Source organism: Oculina patagonica, chromosome 8, assembly GCF_052425735.1.
Source record: "Oculina patagonica isolate OP01 chromosome 8, crgOcupat, whole genome shotgun sequence".
Classification (NCBI taxonomy): domain Eukaryota; kingdom Metazoa; phylum Cnidaria; class Anthozoa; order Scleractinia; family Oculinidae; genus Oculina; species Oculina patagonica.
Window position 1 is genome coordinate 26225579 of NC_135765.1, and position 20994 is coordinate 26246572.

Consider the following 20994-nt stretch of genomic DNA (forward strand, 5'->3'; position numbering starts at 1 on the left):
AATAGAGTGATTTTGTATACGGCATTTTCGTAGAATCGCGAAATTTAAATGTTGACAGAAAAATACGAGCTCCGGAATCGCGAAATAAACGAGTCGGTACAAAGGAAATTAAAGTAGACTGACCCAGTCGTATTTTAATTTTTCCTTGGAAATTTTAATCTTTGCGCGTTTGTCCTTTATTGGACGTTTTCATTTTCGTGCAAATATCAGGGTTTTTGGTAAATTGTTGTAATTCGTTTTGATAATTTTTATAAGCCACATTTTAAAAGCTGTGAGCATAACGCCTGCAGAAGAAACGATTTTTCAGAAGGTTTTAAGTGTAATAAAGGAAGACAACGAATATGACATTGAACTGGATGCTTTAGTGCAACATGTCAATCAATCTGGTGAAATTTACATACTTTGACAGAAAAAAATCAGTCAAGTTTTAGGGAAGTAAAATACATGAGCTGACTTAAGAGCACACAAGATAATTTTAAAAGCAATGTTTAGAGGCTTATAACTTGAAAGGCATTTCTTATACGAGAGAATTTTTCTAAGCCTTGTTTCCTACTCTCTCGCCCCCGGCCCAGTTCAGCGATTGTCGACCAGGGCAGTGTTTGACATTTTTATTTTCAATTTTATTTTCATAAATTATTGTTGTGGTCGAACGCGCGCTCTTCTTTGCCGTTCACACCGGAATAACTTGCAGAATTCCCGTCTGAGTTGCTGGTTAAAAATTCCGTAGATCACGGGATTAACGGAGCTGCTGTATCCCGCGAGGTACGTGTACGTCAAGTACACCTCACGAGGCATCCAGTAATTTCCTGTCCACAAGCCCATGCCATCTACAACAAGAAGCGGTGTCCAACAACAGGTGAAAGCCATCACAATCGCGAATAAGAGCTTCGTTATTTTCATTTCGTCCACTTGTGTCTTTGTCCTACTTACGCGGTCTTCCCTAGAAGTAGCTAACTGCATGTTATGTTGCCGAACCGAGCGCATAATTTGAAAGTGGCAAAACACTATTGGACCGTAGCAGGCGATGATTAAAAACGCTCCCATTGTGATGCACACAGAAGCACCCACTGTATCACAATCATAAATACAGATGTATTTTCCAGGGTGGAACATAAAAGCGTCTTTCGATATTAGTATTATTGGAAAGACGGTAGAGCTGAAGAACGCTGCTGCCACTGACAAGCAAATGTTTCTTTTTGAGTAAATTTTACGATGAAGCGACGGCCGAGTCACTTTGAAATAGCGCGCAACTGCTGTCAAAGTCATGGTGAGAAGAGATACGGTCCCGAAAACAGTAAACACGAAGCCTTGAAAATCACACGCGGCCTTGTTAAAAGGCCAACGTCCTGCCAGTTGCACAGATATTGTAAAAGGGTAGCCTAACACGGAGATAAGAACATCCGACACAGCTAAGCACACGATAAACATGTTTGATATCGAGCGCAGGCGAGGGTGTTTGTATATCGTCCAACAGACCAACAAATTTCCACCGATTGCCGTGGAGATGTTTACGAAAGTCACCATCGATTCCATTGCCACAGATACTCCGTCTCTGCCTGCAAGTTTTTTCTCCAAATCTATCTTTTGCTGTTGCTCCATTGTGCGAGTTGAATCGCGATTAACACTCACTTTATAATAAAAGGGCGATCGCGCAATTCAGATTATTATTTAAATTTACACCTGCGGGACTTTATTGACGTTAATTATCCCGTGTTATTGAAATCTTGTGAAAAGCGTCAAGTTTGATAGGTTCCTTGCCTTTCACAGTCAAATTAGATGTGTACAATCGATCTGTTTGGAACTTATTACTTTACATGACTCCTCGAATTTTATGAAATATATTTTTTGAACTTATGTTATTTTCGTAGATAATTTTTATTGTATCAGGTTTGAAATCAGGCCCATAACATGACACTCACATGCTTTACGTGGGTCTAAACAAAATATTACAATCATTTTTTTTTTATATTAGTTGTAAAGAGATAAGTCTCCTTTATATTTGTAATATTTCTTTCTCGTGAATGCTAATTTTAAAGGAAAAGCATTAAATATTTAGTCCGTTTAAATATAAAGATGAATTACGAGAGATATCCATAATTTGCAAAAGAATCAGTTTAACCGGATACACACTTATTAATTATTTTGGTGTTTCTCGTTTTTCCGGTCGCTGAGAGACCTTTTGTATCAAAAAAAAAAAAAAAAAAAAAAAAATAATAATAATAATAATAATAATTATCAAAACAGTACGCGATTATTTGCGCAGGGTTGAGCAAATGGCCATGATTCTTCCGCAGCAAATAATTAGTTATTTGCCTTAGATCTAACAGGCAGAATCAGCATGACATCCTTTTTTAACTCGGAAAAGAGTTGTAGTGGGCTAAGTGAATTCACTCCTTCACTCCATCACTCCTTCACTCGTTTCCTGTTAGACATATGCACTCAATGCGTGCAAGTGTTTTAAGGCCTCTAGAGAATTAGACCTTTTCTCTGATACCTACATTTCTTGTTAAATTACATAAAAATAACTTGTTTAGTCACCAACCGAAATATTGTATTAATGTCAGTTTTCTTGAAATCACATAATATTTATTCAGCTATAATCCGACACCGTAAACCTTTGGTTTTTTAGAACCAGTTAGAAAAAAACTAACCCAAAACACTCAGCTAAAGATGAATTTATCTCAGTACGATTTGGTGGAAAAAAATCGCTCGACTTATTACCGTATTTTCTCGATTAAACGCCCCCGGGGTTTATTTTAAAGGAGAAGTTCACTCCAGAATGGTCATTTATTTTCTTTACGCCAGTAAAAAGTTTATACAAAGATATGTTGTTCACCAAAATTTTAGCCCCCAACGTGCGCTATAACCCTACGAAATCTTATCCAAAACTCGACAACTGGACGCCGCCATCTTGGAGCTGGTAATGTATGCGTGACGTCAATGAGCTCAGCCTGAAGGTTGGCGGGATAATTTAAATACTCGAAACTCCTTGTTTCTTCGAAGTGGCTTTTGTTTGACAAAATGCCTGTTTGTGCAGCTCCATTTTGCTCAAACAGAGCTCCAAGAAATACAAAAAACAAAGAGTTTCGACTATTAAAATTTCCCCGTCAAACTTCAGGCTGAGCTCTTTGACGTCACGCATACATTACCAGCTCCAAGATGGCGGCGTTCAGTTGTCGAGTTTTGGATAAGATTTCGTAGGGTTATAGCTAAAGTTGGAGGCTGAAATTTTGGTGAATAGCATATCTTTGTGTAAACTTTTTATTGGCGCAAAGAAAATTAATGGCCATTCTGGAGTGAACTTCTCCTTTAAACTTGGCCCTATAGGGTCGGCGTTTATTTGAATTCAGGAGTTTTTTCAAGCCCTATGTTTCTAAGAAATGATTTTTATTCATTATTTTTGACAGCTATATAATTAGACATTATTTTTAAAGCATATTCAACCTTAAATAGTTGTCTAAGGGGTTTATTTTCAAATACAACTTGGAGACCCGGCGTTTATTCGGGGCCCGGCGTTTAATCGAGAAAATACGGTATTATTTTTCGTTACCTTCAAATAACAAAAAGGAAAAATAAAAAGAAAGAAATCAATTTGCAACAGATGAGAACTCTATCTCTTGACCTTTCGGTCTGCTCTCGATCAGTATTTGATGACAATCAAAGTGAAGTAAACAGAAGTTTGGAAAGTTTAACGTCAGTTGTATTAGCAGACCTTTGTTTGTCAGTTTGTTGTTTTCGATTCTTGTTTCATAATAACTTTTCCGAGTTTAGTGGCTTATAGCCACTTTTAGTTATCATTTCGGGAAGAACACATATTTTGGCCAATCTCGTCCGCAGAACACGGCCTTTTTTATACAGTTTCTTGGAACAGGCAAAGTTTTAGCATGAATGATAAATTAATTAGTAGACTAGTATGTGTATGGAACAAAAGACGATGTACCAGAAACAAATGGCTGGGCGAGCGAGCGAGTAAGAGAGTGAATGAAAAAAGGAACGCACTAACTGGCGACGGGATGCCTGCATGGTTGGCGATTTTCTTTCGCGATAACAAACAGATAGCCCGTCGAAGCCACGAGAAGAGTTATTGAGGGAAAAGTAGTAGGTACTCCTGAAGAGTACAATATGGGATTAATTGTAGTGCCTTCGAACAAATAAGGAAACAGAAAGGCTGACCTTATGGTAGGCGGATTGAATTAATATATTTCCTACCAGTGCTCTCGTCCAATCAGAAACCAGTAATTTTGTTGAGTGTACTGTGTAGCCTGCGAGCAGGACACCATTAAAAAATATTAATGACATTGGCTAGACTAAACTAAACGTTTCAAATATTTACTACAGAAGTCGAACACTGCAATTTTACCCCGATTTTTTTGAACTCGCGATTTCTCGAACCAATTTTCGTTTCTTTAGGAGGTTCGAAAAATTGGAATTCCACATTATTACTATACTGTACCAACAGCCACACAGCGGTCAAACGCAGCGCGCGTGCGCAGTTCCTGTGTAATTCCCGCCAAAATTTTCCATACAAAGTCTTAAATTTTTCGAAAACTTTCGCTGTAAATCCAAAATAACGCCGTCCCTGGAAAGTTAAGGTTTATATGCTGCTTATGGATTAGAAATTTGATAATTCATCTTCACTGAGTGTCCCAGCTTGAACTGTTTTTTCACCGTATTATTTCTTTAACAATTTCTTACAAAAGTTTGCCCACGTTCAAGTCGAAAGTTCGAGGCGGCGAAGACCGATGTGACGTCAATTTTTGCGTTTGACCGCTGTGTGACCAACAGCTAAGTGTCTTTTTCTGAGTTATGTCTGCTGATCCGAAAGCCTATGGCTCATAACGCTGATGATACAGAATAGTGACGCCTACATAGAGAAAAATTTGGTGCATTCGAGGAACCACTGGACAAAAGTATCGCTTGATAAATGAAAGCCAGGAGAAAAGATATTTCCTGAAGGTTGCTGAAATATCGCAGTTCAAAGAGTGCAAGTTATGAAATTTAGAGGCCTGCTGTTTACCAAAGGTCTTTCTTTGTTCTTAATTGCGAAAGCTGTGCATCAAAACTCATCGGATGGAGATTCAAGCTTGCAAATCGTACGGTGAGTTTTGCCAATTTCATGTATTGCTTGTCAAATTTGTTTTTCACATCATTTTCTGTAATCAAATTAAGTTCTTATTGCCGATAATCATCGTTTTTAAAATAAAATTTTCGATATTCAAGACATTTCTCATCTACGCCTTATAAATGTAGCCTTTTTCATCGCTTTCATTCTCATGCTACCGCAGGATATACTAAACGCGGACCCAGAAGTTCTACATTAGTACACTGTGTATTTGCTTCAGTTGTTTAGTTCATAATATAAAGATTAAAATGACATTAAGATTACCCAAAAATCTCAGAATATGCCAAAGTTTACTCGAAGACGCCTGAAAATTTTCCGAAGATGTCCACGATGATTTTTGAGTATTGCACAGTGTAAGTCGTAAGAAAGAGATGTTCACCCTTGCATTAATTTAGGTACGAGTAATTTAAAATTAAAATATCGGTTAAATAGGGTTTAAGTGGCTGTGCGGCTTAGAACCGACCAGTGAATAATTTTGGCTATCTGTGCATTCATTTGTCCTCTCTACTGTTCCTTATAAGTCATTTTATATTCAGGATGGTTGGCGTGTCTTGTAGAAGTCTAAAACATGGTGTTAAATCGTAAGTTATTTGCATATAATTGAAGAAAATGACGGTAATTGCATTAACTTTAACGAATCTTTACACACAGTAAATTCGCACTGGCCGCAAAATTATTTGCTGGTTACTTGAAGTTTATCTTTAGTGTGTTTGATGTAGAGGTATTAGAACTTTGGAGCTGGTTCCACTTTTGAGAAATAATTTTCTGAAAATCGGTCCCTTCGCTATTGTTTGTTTAGTGCTGTACATTCAAATAATTATTTCGACGTTTCACTTTTAAATATTTCGATCGTTATCATGCTAGGGTCCATTAGTGAGTATTTTTCTTTACTTTAACAGGGAAATTAGTCCAACTCACGGTGCGGAGAGGAATTCTGAGGCGCTTTTCGCAACGGCTAAATTTGGCCCGATTTTGACTTCGCCAGCCGACCAAACTTCGCGAGTCAATATTTTCGCAAAGAAAGGATCCTGAAACCAAAGAAATACATTTTTATTTATGGTTTAGTAACCTTAACTTATAATATAAAAATCAGCCCAAACTATTTTTCGAGCGAAATTCACTGGTCGGTTCTAAGCCGCACAGTCACTAAAATGCTTGAGAACAGTCAAGAAACACCACATAGACAACATATGAGGTAAAAGTGTGCTTTTCTAGTTCTTTATTACATTTCTTTCGAAACAAATGTTGCCTATAAAGTTTCATACAAATCCCTATAATTTTGACGCTGCAATTTTGACCGAGTTGTCAAAGCGCGAGCCCGGGCCCCCTGTGGGTGTTGCTGAACACAGTTCGCTGAAGTAGACAACTGGTGAGCACATACGCGATATAATATGCCATATTTCTCACTCGCCTACATTCACACCACCATGAAACTATGACTTTTACCCTGCTAATTATGCTAGCAACATCGAAACGTCGGACAACATTAATATTATTTCTACTAAGGTTTTTTGGTAAACCGCTAATCAATCAAACTTCGATGGTAGTTACTGCATCCTTACGAAGTCCCATGGTGTAAAAATCATCATCATTAATAACTAAACTCTGCTGTATTGGGCGTCCGAAAATCGTTATAATTACCTAAACGCTAAAAAAACGTTAATTAAGAGCTTTAAGGACAACAATAAATTATAAATTGATATTAAAAAGAAGTAATCATGTGAAAACTATTGTAAGATATTTTTACATTTTATATGGAAACATCGACTTTCGTAAACAATTCTGATAAAGGAATTGGTTTAAGCTCCACATCACACTTAATAGTTCTCTTAAACTGGTACTGGGATGTTAAGTCGATGCTTAGTGTTTTGTTTACAGTTTTCAACGTTCAGGTACTCGCCACCATGTTTGCTTTATGGTATTCTTGTGACGTAACTGAGTGGCTGTAAATCACAAAAATTTCGCTGTAATACCGTAACTATTACTTAAGTAAGAATACGCATTAGAAAAGATTAGAAGCGCGAATATATCTCAAAACTTACGCAATATTGTATTTTGAAAATGCATGACCAAGCAATGATGTCATTACTTCCCGGCAAGCTTCGTACAAACAAACATGGCGGCACGCCAGAAATTTGAAAACAAAAAAGGCGAAATAAAACGCCTACTATTTAAACTGTAGAAAACGAATTATCGACTTCTAACCTGTAAAACAGTTTTACACAAATACTATCTTTGGATTTGGAACAAAACTGTTTGTTGATTAGATAAGATTCCCTTTAAAGTCGAAAACGACAATGGCATAAGCCATTTGTTCCACCACGTGTGCAACCAAGAAAGAGTTCAAGTTTAAGCGACATGCTTGAACTCTTTACCTTCTTCGCCCGGTGTGTATGTTTTGTTGTCATATGCGGGATAATTCGTGATGCGCACCAACCCTCCTTCAGCAATAGCCGATTTACTTTTGTTTTTCCACAGAATCAAAATAATCATAGCGATAATCAAGAGAGCAACGACGCATGACAAGGAAATGACTGCCGGCTTTAGGTAAGCATTTGTATCCTTGTCATCTTCACCTGTGAAAAGAAAGCAGAAGTGTCAATACAGAAACCAAAAAAAATGCTGTACATACGTACACGGGTTTTCTACGAGGAAAAAGTCAACGGGGCGCATCCGAGTTGACTTTTTCTCATATAAAATTAGGGCGAGTAATTCTACTGTTTTAGTAGACACGAAAGAAGTTCAGTTCAAAACCCTACAACTTTGTTTATTTTTAAGCCAAAAATCGTGAAGAGAGTTTCCCTTTAAAGGGCAACAATTGCGTGATCGAGTTTTATCTTCCCAATAGTAGAATTGAACCACTTGATTCCTAAACCAGACCGGGAATTTTTACGCATTGTCGTATTTTTTTTTCTAGTTTTTTTTTGTGGTTTCCGATTAGGGATAGCAATTTATGCATCATTTTACCATTAACCAATTGGTTGAATTAGCTACAGTCAACTCTTTCTACGACGGACACCGTCGGGACCGGCCCCAACTGTCCGTATCAGAGAGGTGTCCGCCTTATAGAGAGTCGAGGAAACATGACACAAGTACTTCTGAGATAATTATGCTCAATGGCTATATCTGCTTGAAGTCTGTTTAAAAACTGGACCGTATTCGTTTGTTCGAGCAAAAGTTGATAGTTTCCACAAAATGTTACACTCTTAGTAGAAAACGACCTCTGCTTCGATGCCCATACATCTATAAAGTTAAGCTTAGAAGTTATCCGCTATAACGAATTATTTTTGGTAAGTGTACTGACCTCAAGGGGCTAACTAACTTTGCTTTATGTTGATACGAAGTTTTAAAGTATTATTATAAACAAAAAGCACTTGCGTCTGTTGTTGTTTTTTCCTTCTCCGTCTTAGAGAGGTATTCGTATTGTAGGGAGTTAAGTTACAGTAAAATGACTGAAAAACGGCGAGGACCATCGCCAGATGTCCGTCTTATGGAGGTGTCCGTATTATAGAGGAGTCCGTTAAGAAAGAGTTGCTTTTACTCTATAAGAGTAACATAGGTATTTACTCTATGAGTTGGGATAACTTATAGAAGGGATCAGTTTTGCAACGAAATGAAATAATTTTTGTTGTCTAGGTACAGAAAGTGATGATACAGCTTTCTATTATTATTTTGTTATTTCTCTATTGAAATAATAATTGGAAGTCCATATTTGAATCTTAGAGCAGTTTTTATTGGAAAAGCGCAATTTAAGAAGACGAGTAATCAGAAAAAAAATAAAACGAAACACTTAAATAGGCGGTTTGCGTGATGACATCATTTGGCTACAACTACTATCTTTCGCTTTATCTCCGTTTCTATCATTTAATAAGAGCAATTGTAGTTTAAACCCCACTGGGGATTCATCATTTAAATAATTAAGGAAAAGTAGGTTGAATTACGGTAGTTGTAGTCAAATGACGACATCGTGCAAATGTGCTTTTGGTGAATGTCAACAATTACCATTATCTCCTTTTGCTGTATCGCGATCTGAAGAACCTTTTGTCTCTTCTTGCAAAGTGATCTCATACTCCGCACTTCCAGCACTGTTTGTAGCCTTGCACACATACGTCCCATAATCTTCTTTAGCACGTGGAGTGACAACGAGGACGTTGTCGATGAGAATTACGTCATCACCAGTCAGCGGCTGGCTATTTTTGGTCCAAGTGTAATGAACAGGCTTGTCACTTGACATGTAACAGAACAAGCTGCACGTGGTGCCCAATTTGCAAGCAACGGTTGGAGTCGAAATATTGCTGAGGATTTGTGGACCTTCTGGTTAGCCTGAAAAAACAAGTAAGTTTAAGTGTAAGTTTTTCATGAAACAAAATGCTAAGTTTTGGTTATTTTCCTCGGCATGGGGCCGAGGAGGGGGGGGGGGGGGGGGTACTCGAAGTATACATGACAGGGGGTCCAAGAGAGCTTCATATTGCAGGAGTTTTCGTCTGTCAAGGAAGACGAGTATGAAAGGACAAAATACTTTTCGTAGCTTCTAATGCTACACCTTGTACATGTAAGCATAAGAGAACGATGTAAAAGTGTCGGTCTAAATTGTCGTACAGTAATAAAAATGTGCTTTTAGCTCTTGTACTGCGCTCGAAACAGCAGGGCAACAGGTAGAGGACAGGCAGCAGTGGAGAACCCTTACGAACGTTCCTTGTGCCACACTTGTGGCACACTGTGTCCTGAAAAAGAGGAAGAATAGCTCTCGCCTAGCAACCAGGGCAATGTTTCTGGGTCTTTTTCCTTTTCTTTGTTTGGTTTCGTTGTTTACTCCTTCTTTGGAGAGGAAAGAGAAGAATCGTTTCTAATATTTTTTTTATATTTAATTTAATATTTTATTTGTATTTAGTTTTTTTTTTTCACTTACCCTGGGGCCTGCAAACAACTCCTACGTCATCTATATGGCTACATTTACTGTGCCCCCAATCTCTGCCACAATCGGCCAGGGAGTGTTCGCTTCCTTTACAACTAGTGCCATCCAACCAGATGATTAAGTCCCCAGGTCCAAATGGTGCGCAACGTGGAGCGGCAAGGGCATCTTTAAATCCCAACTGACGACAAACTATGTTAGCGCTCTGCAGGTTCCATTCAGGAAGGGAATCGCTACATACAGTCCCCCACAGACCACGATAAAGCAGCTCTACTCGTCCAAGAAACGGTTCAGGACCAACCAGGCGAACTGTTGGGTAAGAAGAGAATTTGGCATTTGAAGTTAACTTTGGAAAGGTTTTGGCGGCTTAATAGGAATTTTGAGCTTCGTGCTTTCAAGAAATAAGGATTTTTCAGATACAAAACAAACCTTGCTATTAAATATTTGCTAGGATCATGTGATAAAAAATATAGTAACTACAGTACTTTCCCTTGCCCTTATTCACCGGAGACCTTTGGTAAAGTAATGAAGGAATGCCTTGCCTTCTGATCCAACGCAAACAGCCTTTGCTACTTCTCCGTTTGGACAGCCCTGCTTTTTCAAACCATCATGTGCGCAAGAAAATATCGAGTCTTCATCGCCAGCACACTGCACATTGTTCAGCCAAAAGACACCATTTCCACTGCCGTAAAATGCATTGCTTTTGGAATCAGCTGAGCCTGTATAGCCCAGTGCTCGACAAAACACATCCGCGTCTTTTTTGTCCCAGTTTTCATCACAGATATGCCCCCAGGTGTTATCGTAGTAAACCTCAACGAGTCCTTCTTTATCAGATGGGCCTCCAATTAAACGAACTGTGGAATACAACATAAATTCGCGTTATATCTACACACACCTCTCTCCAATGAAAGACTGTTGGAGCAAAGGAGGAATTAAAGGTTGTCCAGTTTAGGCGGATCGCGCGTCTGCGATACACCGCTCTAACGACGAAAAATACTAGTAAATGAATCCTTGTGTATTTTATGTAGTAATATATTTGAAAGCTGAGATTGTTTGCACTGGCATTTAATCCTTTATTCTTGAGTACTTATGGAGACAACAATCGAAACCTGAAAGCCTTTTATTTCCATTAACTGAAGTTAACTTAAGTGATAAAAAGTGGCTCGGGATGAAAGTCAATTCAAGAGCTTGAAGACCCTGATAGCCTATTCATGTGTTCATAGGCCACCGGGACTCCTCTAACTAAAAAAAAAGGAGATGCGATAACCTTATAGTCCACTTGTTGAGACCGGGGCGAGATGTTTTGGGTTTGAGTGCTTTCGTGGTTAGTTTGTTAGATTTTTTTCTTATTCATAACAAAGTGCCTCTCTCCACGAGTACAGGGGTAACTTGTGATGGACCAACGTCACATTCAGGGAAAGAAGCAAAATCCAAGTCGTGAAGCTGAAGCAGTACGTGAGCATTTAAAAACAAGTGATTAGTTACCTGGCAGTGAGCAGATTACACTGGCAAAATCCCGCTTGCAGTTAGCTTTTCCCCAGCCACTGTGTGAACACTGAGTGATGGAGTTCTCGTTTCCTGTACATTCTACGTCATTAATCCAGCCTGCACCTGATCCTAATCCAAATTGGGAATTGCGAGGTGCCGATACAGCATCCGGGTATCCAAGCTCACGACAGACTACGTTGGCGTCAGCAGTATCCCACCTATCATCACACACTGCTCCCCAGACTCCGCTGTATAAGTACTCAACACGACCAACTGACGGCTGGGTCCCTCCATCAGCCAAGCGCACTGTTAAGGTAAGAATAACACTATGAAACGTTAAAGTGTATGTGACATACATATTTTTTGCATAAACGAATCTACGTGGGATGCTGATGTGAAAATCGAAAAAGGAAATTCGATTTTTTTTCCATCGCGTTTTCGAGCTCTAAAATCGTGAAATTTCACTTCCAGTTGAGTCCATAACCGCGCACAGTGGCGAGCTGAGTCTATTCTGCTTTTGACGTCATGGCCGGTCTAGAACCAGCTCCCTACTGTGCGCCGTGACGTCAAACAAGAATGCACTCAGTGATACACTCAAGAACCAAACAATGGGGGAATGGACCTAGACCGGCCATTACGTCAAAAGCAGAAAAGACCCAGCTCCCCACTGTGCGCGGTTTTGGACGCAACCGGAAGTGAAATATTACGTTTACTAGGTCGGAAAACGCGGTGAAAAAAAAAAGGGTTTTCGAATTTTTTATTTTCGATGTTCGCATCAGCGTCCCACAAAGATTTGGTCAGGCAAAAAAAACCCTGTAATTTACAATTTAAGGCCTAGATGTTTTTGGCTCAAGTTTACGTATGTATTCACTGTAAATAGTTTAGCTTTAACTCGTCTAACAGCAATCTTCTCATACGATCGCGGTATGTTTAAAAAAGCGATTACAATATTAACAATTAAAGGAAGGATGTAAAATTCTTATAAGATAGACAAACAAATTAAAACAGATGTAAATATTTTTTCTGACGCCAATCTTAAAAAGGGCATATTACTCAACTGATTGCATGTACGTGTGATTTTTTTTTGGTACATAAAATCCACAATGCTACGTTACCGTCAGGTCCAAGGCAAAACACAGTTGCTTCCTTGCCGCCTGCACAAGTGTGATTTCTCAATCCATCGTGAACGCAAGAAAATAGCCAGTCTTCATTTCCAGTACACTGTAAGTTACTTAACCACAAAGTGTCACTTCCTTTGCCATAGAATGCACCATTCTTCTCTTCGTTGGATCCTGTGTAACCCAGCATTCGACAAGCTACATCTGCATCCTTTTTATCCCACATTTGATCACAGACGGATCCCCAAGTGTCGTTCACGTAAACTTGCACAATGCCTTCTCTTAGGTGAGATCCTCCGACTAACCTCACTGGAAGTGAAACGAACGTATATATATTATTCATCGGTTCAGCGAGCTGTCTTTGCAACTGATTACAGGACGTACAGATAAAGAGAATAAACTAGTTGTAGCAAGTAATCACCAAACAAGGAGAGGAGTAAGCCTTTTTCATAAATAACAGCTAGATAGAGGATACACTGACAAAATTTTATTGAAACGTCGAATCGCGTGAGAAAAATAGACGCATTGAAATATTTAACTAAAAATTGTTCAAGGGACACAAAAAATATTTTAAACCACGCTTGTAACACTAAATATTACAAATATTGGTGGTTGAAATGCCCCTGGGATGCTTGGCACAGTGGTTTATTTCCTTCATTGTAGAGCGAAAGTAAACTTAAAAAAAAAAAAAACTGCGCCAAAATGTCAATATGTTAGTTCGTAGCGAACGTTTCGGGTATGGTCCTCCTTCAGTTCGTTATTTACTACATATCAAAATTATATATATATTTTTTTTTTTTTCTCAACTAAGCTAATCAAGTATGCCATTTGAGTATATAACGCCCAGAAAAGTCAAGTTCTACCACACTACAATATTATACTCTCTTAAAAGACCGCTTGGAATCGCTTTTTTTCACTCACCAGGTGCGGAGCATATTACACTGGCATCGTCACCGTGGTCACAGCCACGGCCATCTCCCCTGTGCGGACATTCTGATATGTAATTTTCATTTCCTTGACATTGTACCCTGCTCCACCAAATGTGCCCCTTTCCTTCTCCAAAAGCCGCTCTCTCCAGTGCTGCCAAAGCAGGGCCATATCCAAGTTGACGGCAAACCACCTTCGCGTTATCTAGCTCCCCGCGGCGGTCGCATACTGTTCCCCAGACTCCTTCGTAAAGCACTTCAACACGGCCTTCAAATGGCGAGCTGCCATTAGCTAGTCGCACTATAAGTCAAAAAATGGCAGACTGCGTTTCAAAACACGTTAGATAATTTTCTGTGAAAATTCTGTCGACAGGTTCAATTTCTTCTTAAGGTGATTCCCTAGATTGCACTCTACTGCGCAGAATTAGCGCGCGCACATAAACAAAATGGCGGCTTTTTTCAATGCGGGTTGGCTCGCGAGAGACAAATTATCGTTTTCTCGTAAACGAGAGCGGTGACCTATCATTTTTTTTCTTTTAGTTCGAAAGTAGCGATCAAATTATTTCTATAAAATGAATACCGATCAATTTCTATGGCAGAATAATACATTATCACCGAAAACGTGTACTTTGCCATTACTCGCAAAGGAAATATAAGGAATCATATGGTAAATACAAGGTCTCCCTGCTCCTAAACGAATACGGTGACCCTCCTTTTTTATTTCGAAATTTAACTTCCCTTAATTAAGGTAAGCAGCCAACTGGCAAAGTTTGGTTGGAAATCTATGAGCAGTTCTATTTCAAGGGAATTACCTTAATCGTATTGCGAGGTGAAGAAGAAGTTAAGAACCTTTTTTGGTGAAAATGTATAGCAGTGTGTATTCTATTAATTTTGTGAATAAGCTAAGAGAACAGAAAACCCCCTATTAATTCACGTAATTGACGCGTGGATGGCATTGGCGTCTACCGTAATTTGAGCGATCCAAAAGGCCAATCTAAGAATTTTATCATAACTTCAGTGTATGAAAGTCTTTTACATAAATAGGTAGTAAAAGGCAAAGTTACCGTGAGTTCCAACGCAAGACACATTTGCTTTATTGCCATTTGTACATGCGTGCATTTTCAATCCATCGTGAGTGCACGAAAATATGGAGCTTTCATTTCCAGCACACTGAACGTTGTTTAACCACATAGTTGGACTTCCTTGTCCATAGTCTGCTTTGGTGTTAGGTTGAGTCGATCCCGTATAACCCAGCGTTCGGCAGACAACATCTGAATCCTTAGCATCCCACATTTGGTCACAGACAGATCCCCAGATGTTGTTGTGGTAGACTTGAACCAGCCCCTCTTTTGGTGAAGGTCCTCCGATTAACTTAACTGAAATGGAAAGCAAATTGCTACTTTATTTTTTCTTTACATATTCATGGTATATGCAACTGTATATCATACGCAATGTTGGAATATTGGTCAGTATAGGTTTTTGAAACGGCAGTCACAAGCAACATTCCTTCCCACGACTAAAGCGGCTACATCAACAATAAAATATGGCGAAAGAGTAAATAATAAAACTATTCATCTATATTTCAGGATAATTAATTTGAGCTACGAAACGGCCATCGCTTCATTTATAAAGCCACTGAAAAATTACCCGAGCGCCTAGGTTGGTTTTATTAAATTAGTACAGCGCTATGTTGAACTGCATATTACCATTGCTAGATTTGTGCTATTTTTGCCTATTATAGATCGAAACGGGATACATTTAAATTTTATGAATGAATTTATAATCTAGTACAATTTAGTTGCTGCACTGTCCATCTACACTATTATTTTAGCTGTTTACTGGGGATTTATAGCATATCATGTCGACATTCTCGTCCCCAGAACCGCTTTTCTCTCTTAGCCGGCAGAGCCTGGGGCACGAGTAACAAATGGCTCTGGGGACACATAATTTTGATTATCGGATAGATTTAAATTCTCTTTGTTAAAAATCTAGCCAATCGAACCACGTGCCCCAGAGCCACTTGTTCCTCGTGCCTCAGACTCAGCCGGCTAAGAGGAACGAGAGGCTCTGGAGACGAGAATGATCATTTCGTCTCACCTGGAACGGCGCATATTACACTAACGTCTTCATCGTGACCACAGTGAACATTCCCCCATCCGCTATGGCTGCAGTTCGATATTGAATTTTCGGATCCAGAACATCTCGGACTATCCAGCCAAATCTTCCCAGTTCCTTCTCCAAATGCCGCGTCTCGTGGTGCTGCCAATGCTTTTTCGTATCCAAGTTGACGGCAAACCACATTAGCCTCATCCAGGTCCCAAAAGGGGTAACAGATTGTTCCCCAAACTCCCTGGTAAAACACCTCAACACGACCTTCGAACGGGGTGCCTCCATTTACCAATCGTACTGTAAGACAGTAACACATTACAAAAAAATAATAGGCTACCGAATAGGTAAAGAAAGGCACTTTGCTACTACTGATGTTGTTGTTTACTAATGATTTGCGCCCTATATTGCTATTTCTATAGCCATTAGACATACATGGATTTCCGTTTGTGTTCCATCAATTATATTATTGCAAAATCTCTCTTAAAAATTCCAAAAGATTGCTTTAATCTTATCGTTCATAGCTGTCATCATTGTCCAAAATTCAGTTGTATGTCTCACATAGTACACAGTGACATAAATACATTATAGAAAGAGTTTTTCCATGGATCCCTGGATAGCCGAAAAAACTAAACAAAACGGAGGACATGATTTTAAAGTGGCATTTGCAAGACTATACCAAGAGGTCCCTACCACTAGTATAAATATGGTAGATCAGTTTCTCCCTTCAATCAAAAAAAAAAATAATAAAAAAAAATAACAACATGTTCTACTGAAGAAGACCGCCGAAGAAGAACAAGAAAAAAAAAATAGAAAAGCGTTTCGTGGGGTCTGTTTATTTTTGGAGCATTGCTTGTATGATCCATTCGCGCCTTTAATTCTTTTTTTCTCAGATAAGGCCATCCCAATAAAATGTTTTGTTTCCCATTGCCCCGTCTCTTGTGATGGTGGGTCGGTGGGTCGGTCGGTCGGGCAAAAAAACAACAACAACAACAACAAGTATGAACAGTTTAAGGGGTCTGGGTTCATTTAAGAAGCCAGAAGATACAGAACCGAACGATTTTGTTTCAGTCGATTTCGCTGAGAATTTTAAAAATATCGTTAATGCCCTTGGCACGAAAACAGCCTTTGAAAAACTTAGTATCAATGTTAATTGAACACAATAACATCACATCATACCAATTGTTGTAAACAAAAACAAGATCGTGTGCTTGTAAATTAAAGTACTTGCCTCTTTGACTAGTGAATCTGGATTTTTTTCTTAAATTTCGAAAAAAATGAGTCGGTCGGGCGATGGGAAACGAAACATTTTATTGGGATGGCCTAAGTTAGGGCCCATTTACATGGAAAGAGGATGATCCTAGCACAAGGATCATCCTCCTTTCATGTAAAATAGAATGATCCTAGTGCTAGGATCATCCTAGTACTAGGATAATCCGACCGCCATATGTTTTCAGCTTTCAGTTTACATGTGAATGGTTGCATTTGGCCCTAACGCTAGGACCATCCTAGCGCTAGGACCATCCTATCTGAGATGAGGGATGTTTAAATACCATCAGACTCACCTTGTTGATCATGAGCAGCTACATTCAGCACTAGAACACCTTAAAAAGGATACATTTACTATTTTAGTTGATAGTCAAGAAATAATCAATATTAGATTCTATTAAAATAAATAAAAAAGGTGAAAATGGGGAAAAATATCATGTACTGGGAACGTCACTCAAGTTTCGGTTAAAGCCCTCCGTCAGAAGAGTTTTTGTCAGTACAGCAACAATCTCAGTGTCGAGCGAGTTGTCGAGCGAGTGAGCTACATATTTTGCATAACAAAAAAGGTTATTCCAATATCAATCGAACGGAAAACTACATAGGACAACAACGCAAGAGGTCTTTTTCCGGAAAACTACATTCGCACATGCGCACATTAAGTTCGGTGAAGCATAACAAATAGTACCACTGGTGGGCCTCGATTTCAGGAACAAGAATTCCTGAAGATTAAATTGCTGATCTTGGATTGAGCTGTTGTTGCGGCAAAAGGTTAATAAAATAGAGGAAGGGCGAAGACATACGAGCTAAATTTAAAAGATTACGCATTTGATCCATTGACTGCAGGCCGAAGTTAGCAATGCTAAAGGCGTTTTATTTATTTAGTTTTGTTTCTTGTTGTAGTATTTCTTCTCAATAATTTCCAGAACATATATAATATGCATTTTTTTTTCTTTTTCTGTCTTTATATGTCCTTAAATTTTATGTCAAGCTATCACCAATAGTATATAGAGTAAAAAAGTGAGGGAATTGAGAGAAAGAAAACAACTGAAGAAAAAAAATACAACACAAAAGTGATTTGGATTATGGCTTGTTTTCTTTCTTGTTAAATGGTTCAGGTTGCTATGTAAAGATCGCTGACTTTATCCTATTTTTCTTGGCATTTGAAGTTGCTTTTTATAGAGGATTAGTCCTTTTTAACCGTGTCTTTATCAAGTCAGAAGAAGTGTGGACAGAATTCGTGAATCTTGCCAGATTTCCACGAACTAAGACTTAACCATCTCTTACAACCCATTCAAATCGCCTCATATGTTTAATTTGCGTTCCTGTATTTATAAAAAAAAAACAATGCACATAGACATCCGTTAAACTGCTTCAACAGATCGCTACAATTGTTGACATAGAAATCGATGTAGCGAGATTAGAACCCAATTGGAAACCTGTGAACACGCAATGTCGAATGCATTTGCCATCCAAGATTAAAGTTATGTGACGAGAGGTCTTAACTTTTTTTAACAATCAGAGAAGCTACAATTTTCGAAAGAAGTGGAGATGACTTTGACAAGAAAAAAAAATGAAAATAAAAGCACACGTTCCAAGTCTACATTTAAGACTTCTTGATGCCATCACATAATGGAAGATGATGCTAAGAACGGATTGTTGCTTTAGAACATTGTTTAGAAACCAACAGGAATTGGTGGCCTAAGAGCCACTGAAGATTTCTTATAACCGTCACCGGAACGAATGATTAGGTTAAAATATCACTTTGTCAGCTACCACTACCAAAACAATAATAAAAGAAAGCCCTACTGTGAAAGCAAATGTTACAGATCGAGAACTAAATTAGTTTAATTGAAAAGTGCGGTTTTGTATGTCAGTGAACATCAAATGATTTTATCCTCATAAACAACAGCACAAAAATATTCCACGAACTCTAAATCTTGTTATGGAAACTGCAACTAAATTGCTTGATGGTTTACAATCCTGTTTGTTTTGTCAAACATACTAAATGGAATACAAACGAAAATGGAACAGAAAGAGAGATTGGGTGGGTTAATAACTTTCGTCGATGGAATGAAATTGAACAAAGTCTTTATTTTTCTCAGTCACGTACAGGTGCAAAACCAAAAGTGCTGACTAATGTCAAGCTGAACATATCGAGTAATTTGTTTTTGACAATAAGACTGATTATTGAATAGAATGAAGGTGCAAAATGAGTTCCTGTCTCGATCCGTAAAAACACTCTCGCACGTGCACAAATACATGAAGCGTTCGCGGTGAAGCAAAACCGGCCGGAACCAGATTCCTGCATGACGATGGAAATGTTGAATTTTCCAACAGTGTATATCTTGCCACAGACTATTGCAATTTTAACGTAATGGAAAAGTGTTATTGTTTTAGATTTTTGATTAGTTTTGGCGGGAACCTGATTAAAACAGTTAGCTGACGAATCATTCAAGAAAAAGGCTGCTAAATGCGATCGCCCGTTCTTGCTGATTGTACAAATGTATCAAAATAAAATCTTGCTGAATAGGCAACGTAAGCAGTCTTGGCGAGAAATATATCAGCCGGAAAAGACTGACAGTTTAACTGACCAAGAATTAGCATTTCTACTCGATTTTATTAATGAAAGGGAAGTTCATATTTAATGCCCAAGAGCACAGCAGTTTCAGCAGAAAAAAAACCCTGTATGTTGTGGCACGAAATAAACTTAGGCAGGTTTACCGTAGCCGTCGGAGGAAAAAAAAAATAAAATAAAAAATAAAACTTCGACAGTAGTCACTTAGAAAATAAAACCTCTAGTGACATTAAGATTTTACTCTGTACCTACCTCCTGTCAATGCAATAATCACCGCAACCGCTGTCATACCGATAGATAAGCTGGATGAGCAGTGCAGTTAACATGAAAATAATGTCTATTCGATAACTTCCATAAAATATATACGAAACATGATGTCAGCAGAAATATTGCACCATTAAAAAGAAACAATGAATTGAAGTCGATTAAATCGTAGTATCCATAGAAACAGCCAATGTGATGCAACAAACGGAAGTTGTAACTCGGCCAGTAATGCAAATATGCATATGAACTAACAAATACTTAGGAAGCGTAATTTATTAGCTTGTTGTTCAATATATAACACTGGAACTAGCGTCTAAAAACATTGTCAACGTAAACCCTCTCAAGGCCCATGCAGATAGCCAATATTACTATTCTGGAAAACTACATGCGACATAACTGGCTGTTTAATGCATGCATGAAGCCTCTGTAAAACTACTTTCGCAGGAACATAAATAAAGTTAAGTGAAGGATAACCAATTTACATATTGACATTGCATCAAAATAACAACAATGCTTTTAAAGGAAATATTCCGAGCACGAGTTCCAGAAGATGTTGTAAGTTAAATCCGTCGAAGACGTTATGGCTTTTCAAGGTGGGCTAAAAATTTGGGCGTTAAAATCAACCTCGGCAACTTTGGAACGGAAATTCATATTTGTAATTATTGGAATTGAAAATCTCGCTCATTTGACCTAGCGTTAAAGTACATCGTATACCTTATACGTCGTGCGGTAATCTGGGCCAACACACACAAATCAAGGGCTTTCCAATGGAAAACTAAAGACTAGTGTATAAATGCACCGCTTTGAAACTGTAGTCAGAACACACATTAAACAACATATATGTCCATGTGAGGGTCTATCTGGTCTATTATACTCTTACGGTTTGGCGGTCTAAGCCAATTTTGAGTGTCTGTTTGCGAGTACATTCGTGCTTCTCTGGCGGTTTTAGGTCAAGAAATTATGCCGGTGTCGGTATTAAGGAGAAAATTACAGCTTTTCCGGTATAGGGAGAACAAAATATGGCTGTTTGCGGAACGTACGACCACCATAATATAAAGAGACCCTCTTTATTTTATCTACACAATAAACTACGGAAACCCGAAACTACGTAGTTGGGATGCTTCCTGTTGACTACGAGATAAATTGGTTGAGATCGGAATAGCCTCTATTTAAAATAACAAAGTTTTGATTTATAGCATTTTGGTTGAAATTAA

At 38.5% G+C, this 20994-nt stretch overlaps 2 protein-coding genes and 1 long non-coding RNA gene across 4 annotated transcripts in view; all 3 read right to left on the reverse strand.

Moving 5' to 3' along the window:
• LOC144663787 (uncharacterized) overlaps nucleotides 1–20994 on the reverse strand; it is a 95437-nt gene that overhangs the window by 55559 nt on the left and 18884 nt on the right. The window lies entirely within an intron of this gene.
• Nucleotides 381–1611, reverse strand: LOC144662261 (melatonin-related receptor-like). Its single transcript, XM_078523031.1, has one exon. The coding sequence runs from the start codon at nucleotides 1597–1599 to the stop codon at nucleotides 634–636; it is 966 nt and encodes a 321-aa protein (XP_078379157.1). The 5' UTR covers nucleotides 1600–1611; the 3' UTR covers nucleotides 381–633.
• Nucleotides 6340–19822, reverse strand: LOC144662260 (scavenger receptor cysteine-rich domain-containing protein DMBT1-like). Of its 2 annotated transcripts, XM_078523029.1 has the most exons (11): nucleotides 19769–19822; nucleotides 17238–17276; nucleotides 15664–15972; nucleotides 14631–14942; nucleotides 13562–13867; nucleotides 12638–12949; nucleotides 11520–11828; nucleotides 10577–10888; nucleotides 10032–10343; nucleotides 9125–9445; nucleotides 6340–7698 (listed from the first exon to the last, which is right to left on the reverse strand). In XM_078523029.1, exons 1-10 carry the CDS (start codon nucleotides 19803–19805, stop codon nucleotides 9441–9443), a joined length of 2253 nt encoding a protein of 750 aa, XP_078379155.1. In that variant the 5' UTR covers nucleotides 19806–19822; the 3' UTR covers nucleotides 6340–7698; nucleotides 9125–9440. The 2 variants fall into 2 exon arrangements, with proteins under 2 accessions (XP_078379155.1, XP_078379154.1); XM_078523028.1 differs by lacking the exons at nucleotides 6340–7698; nucleotides 9125–9445 and having other exon boundaries at nucleotides 9979–10343.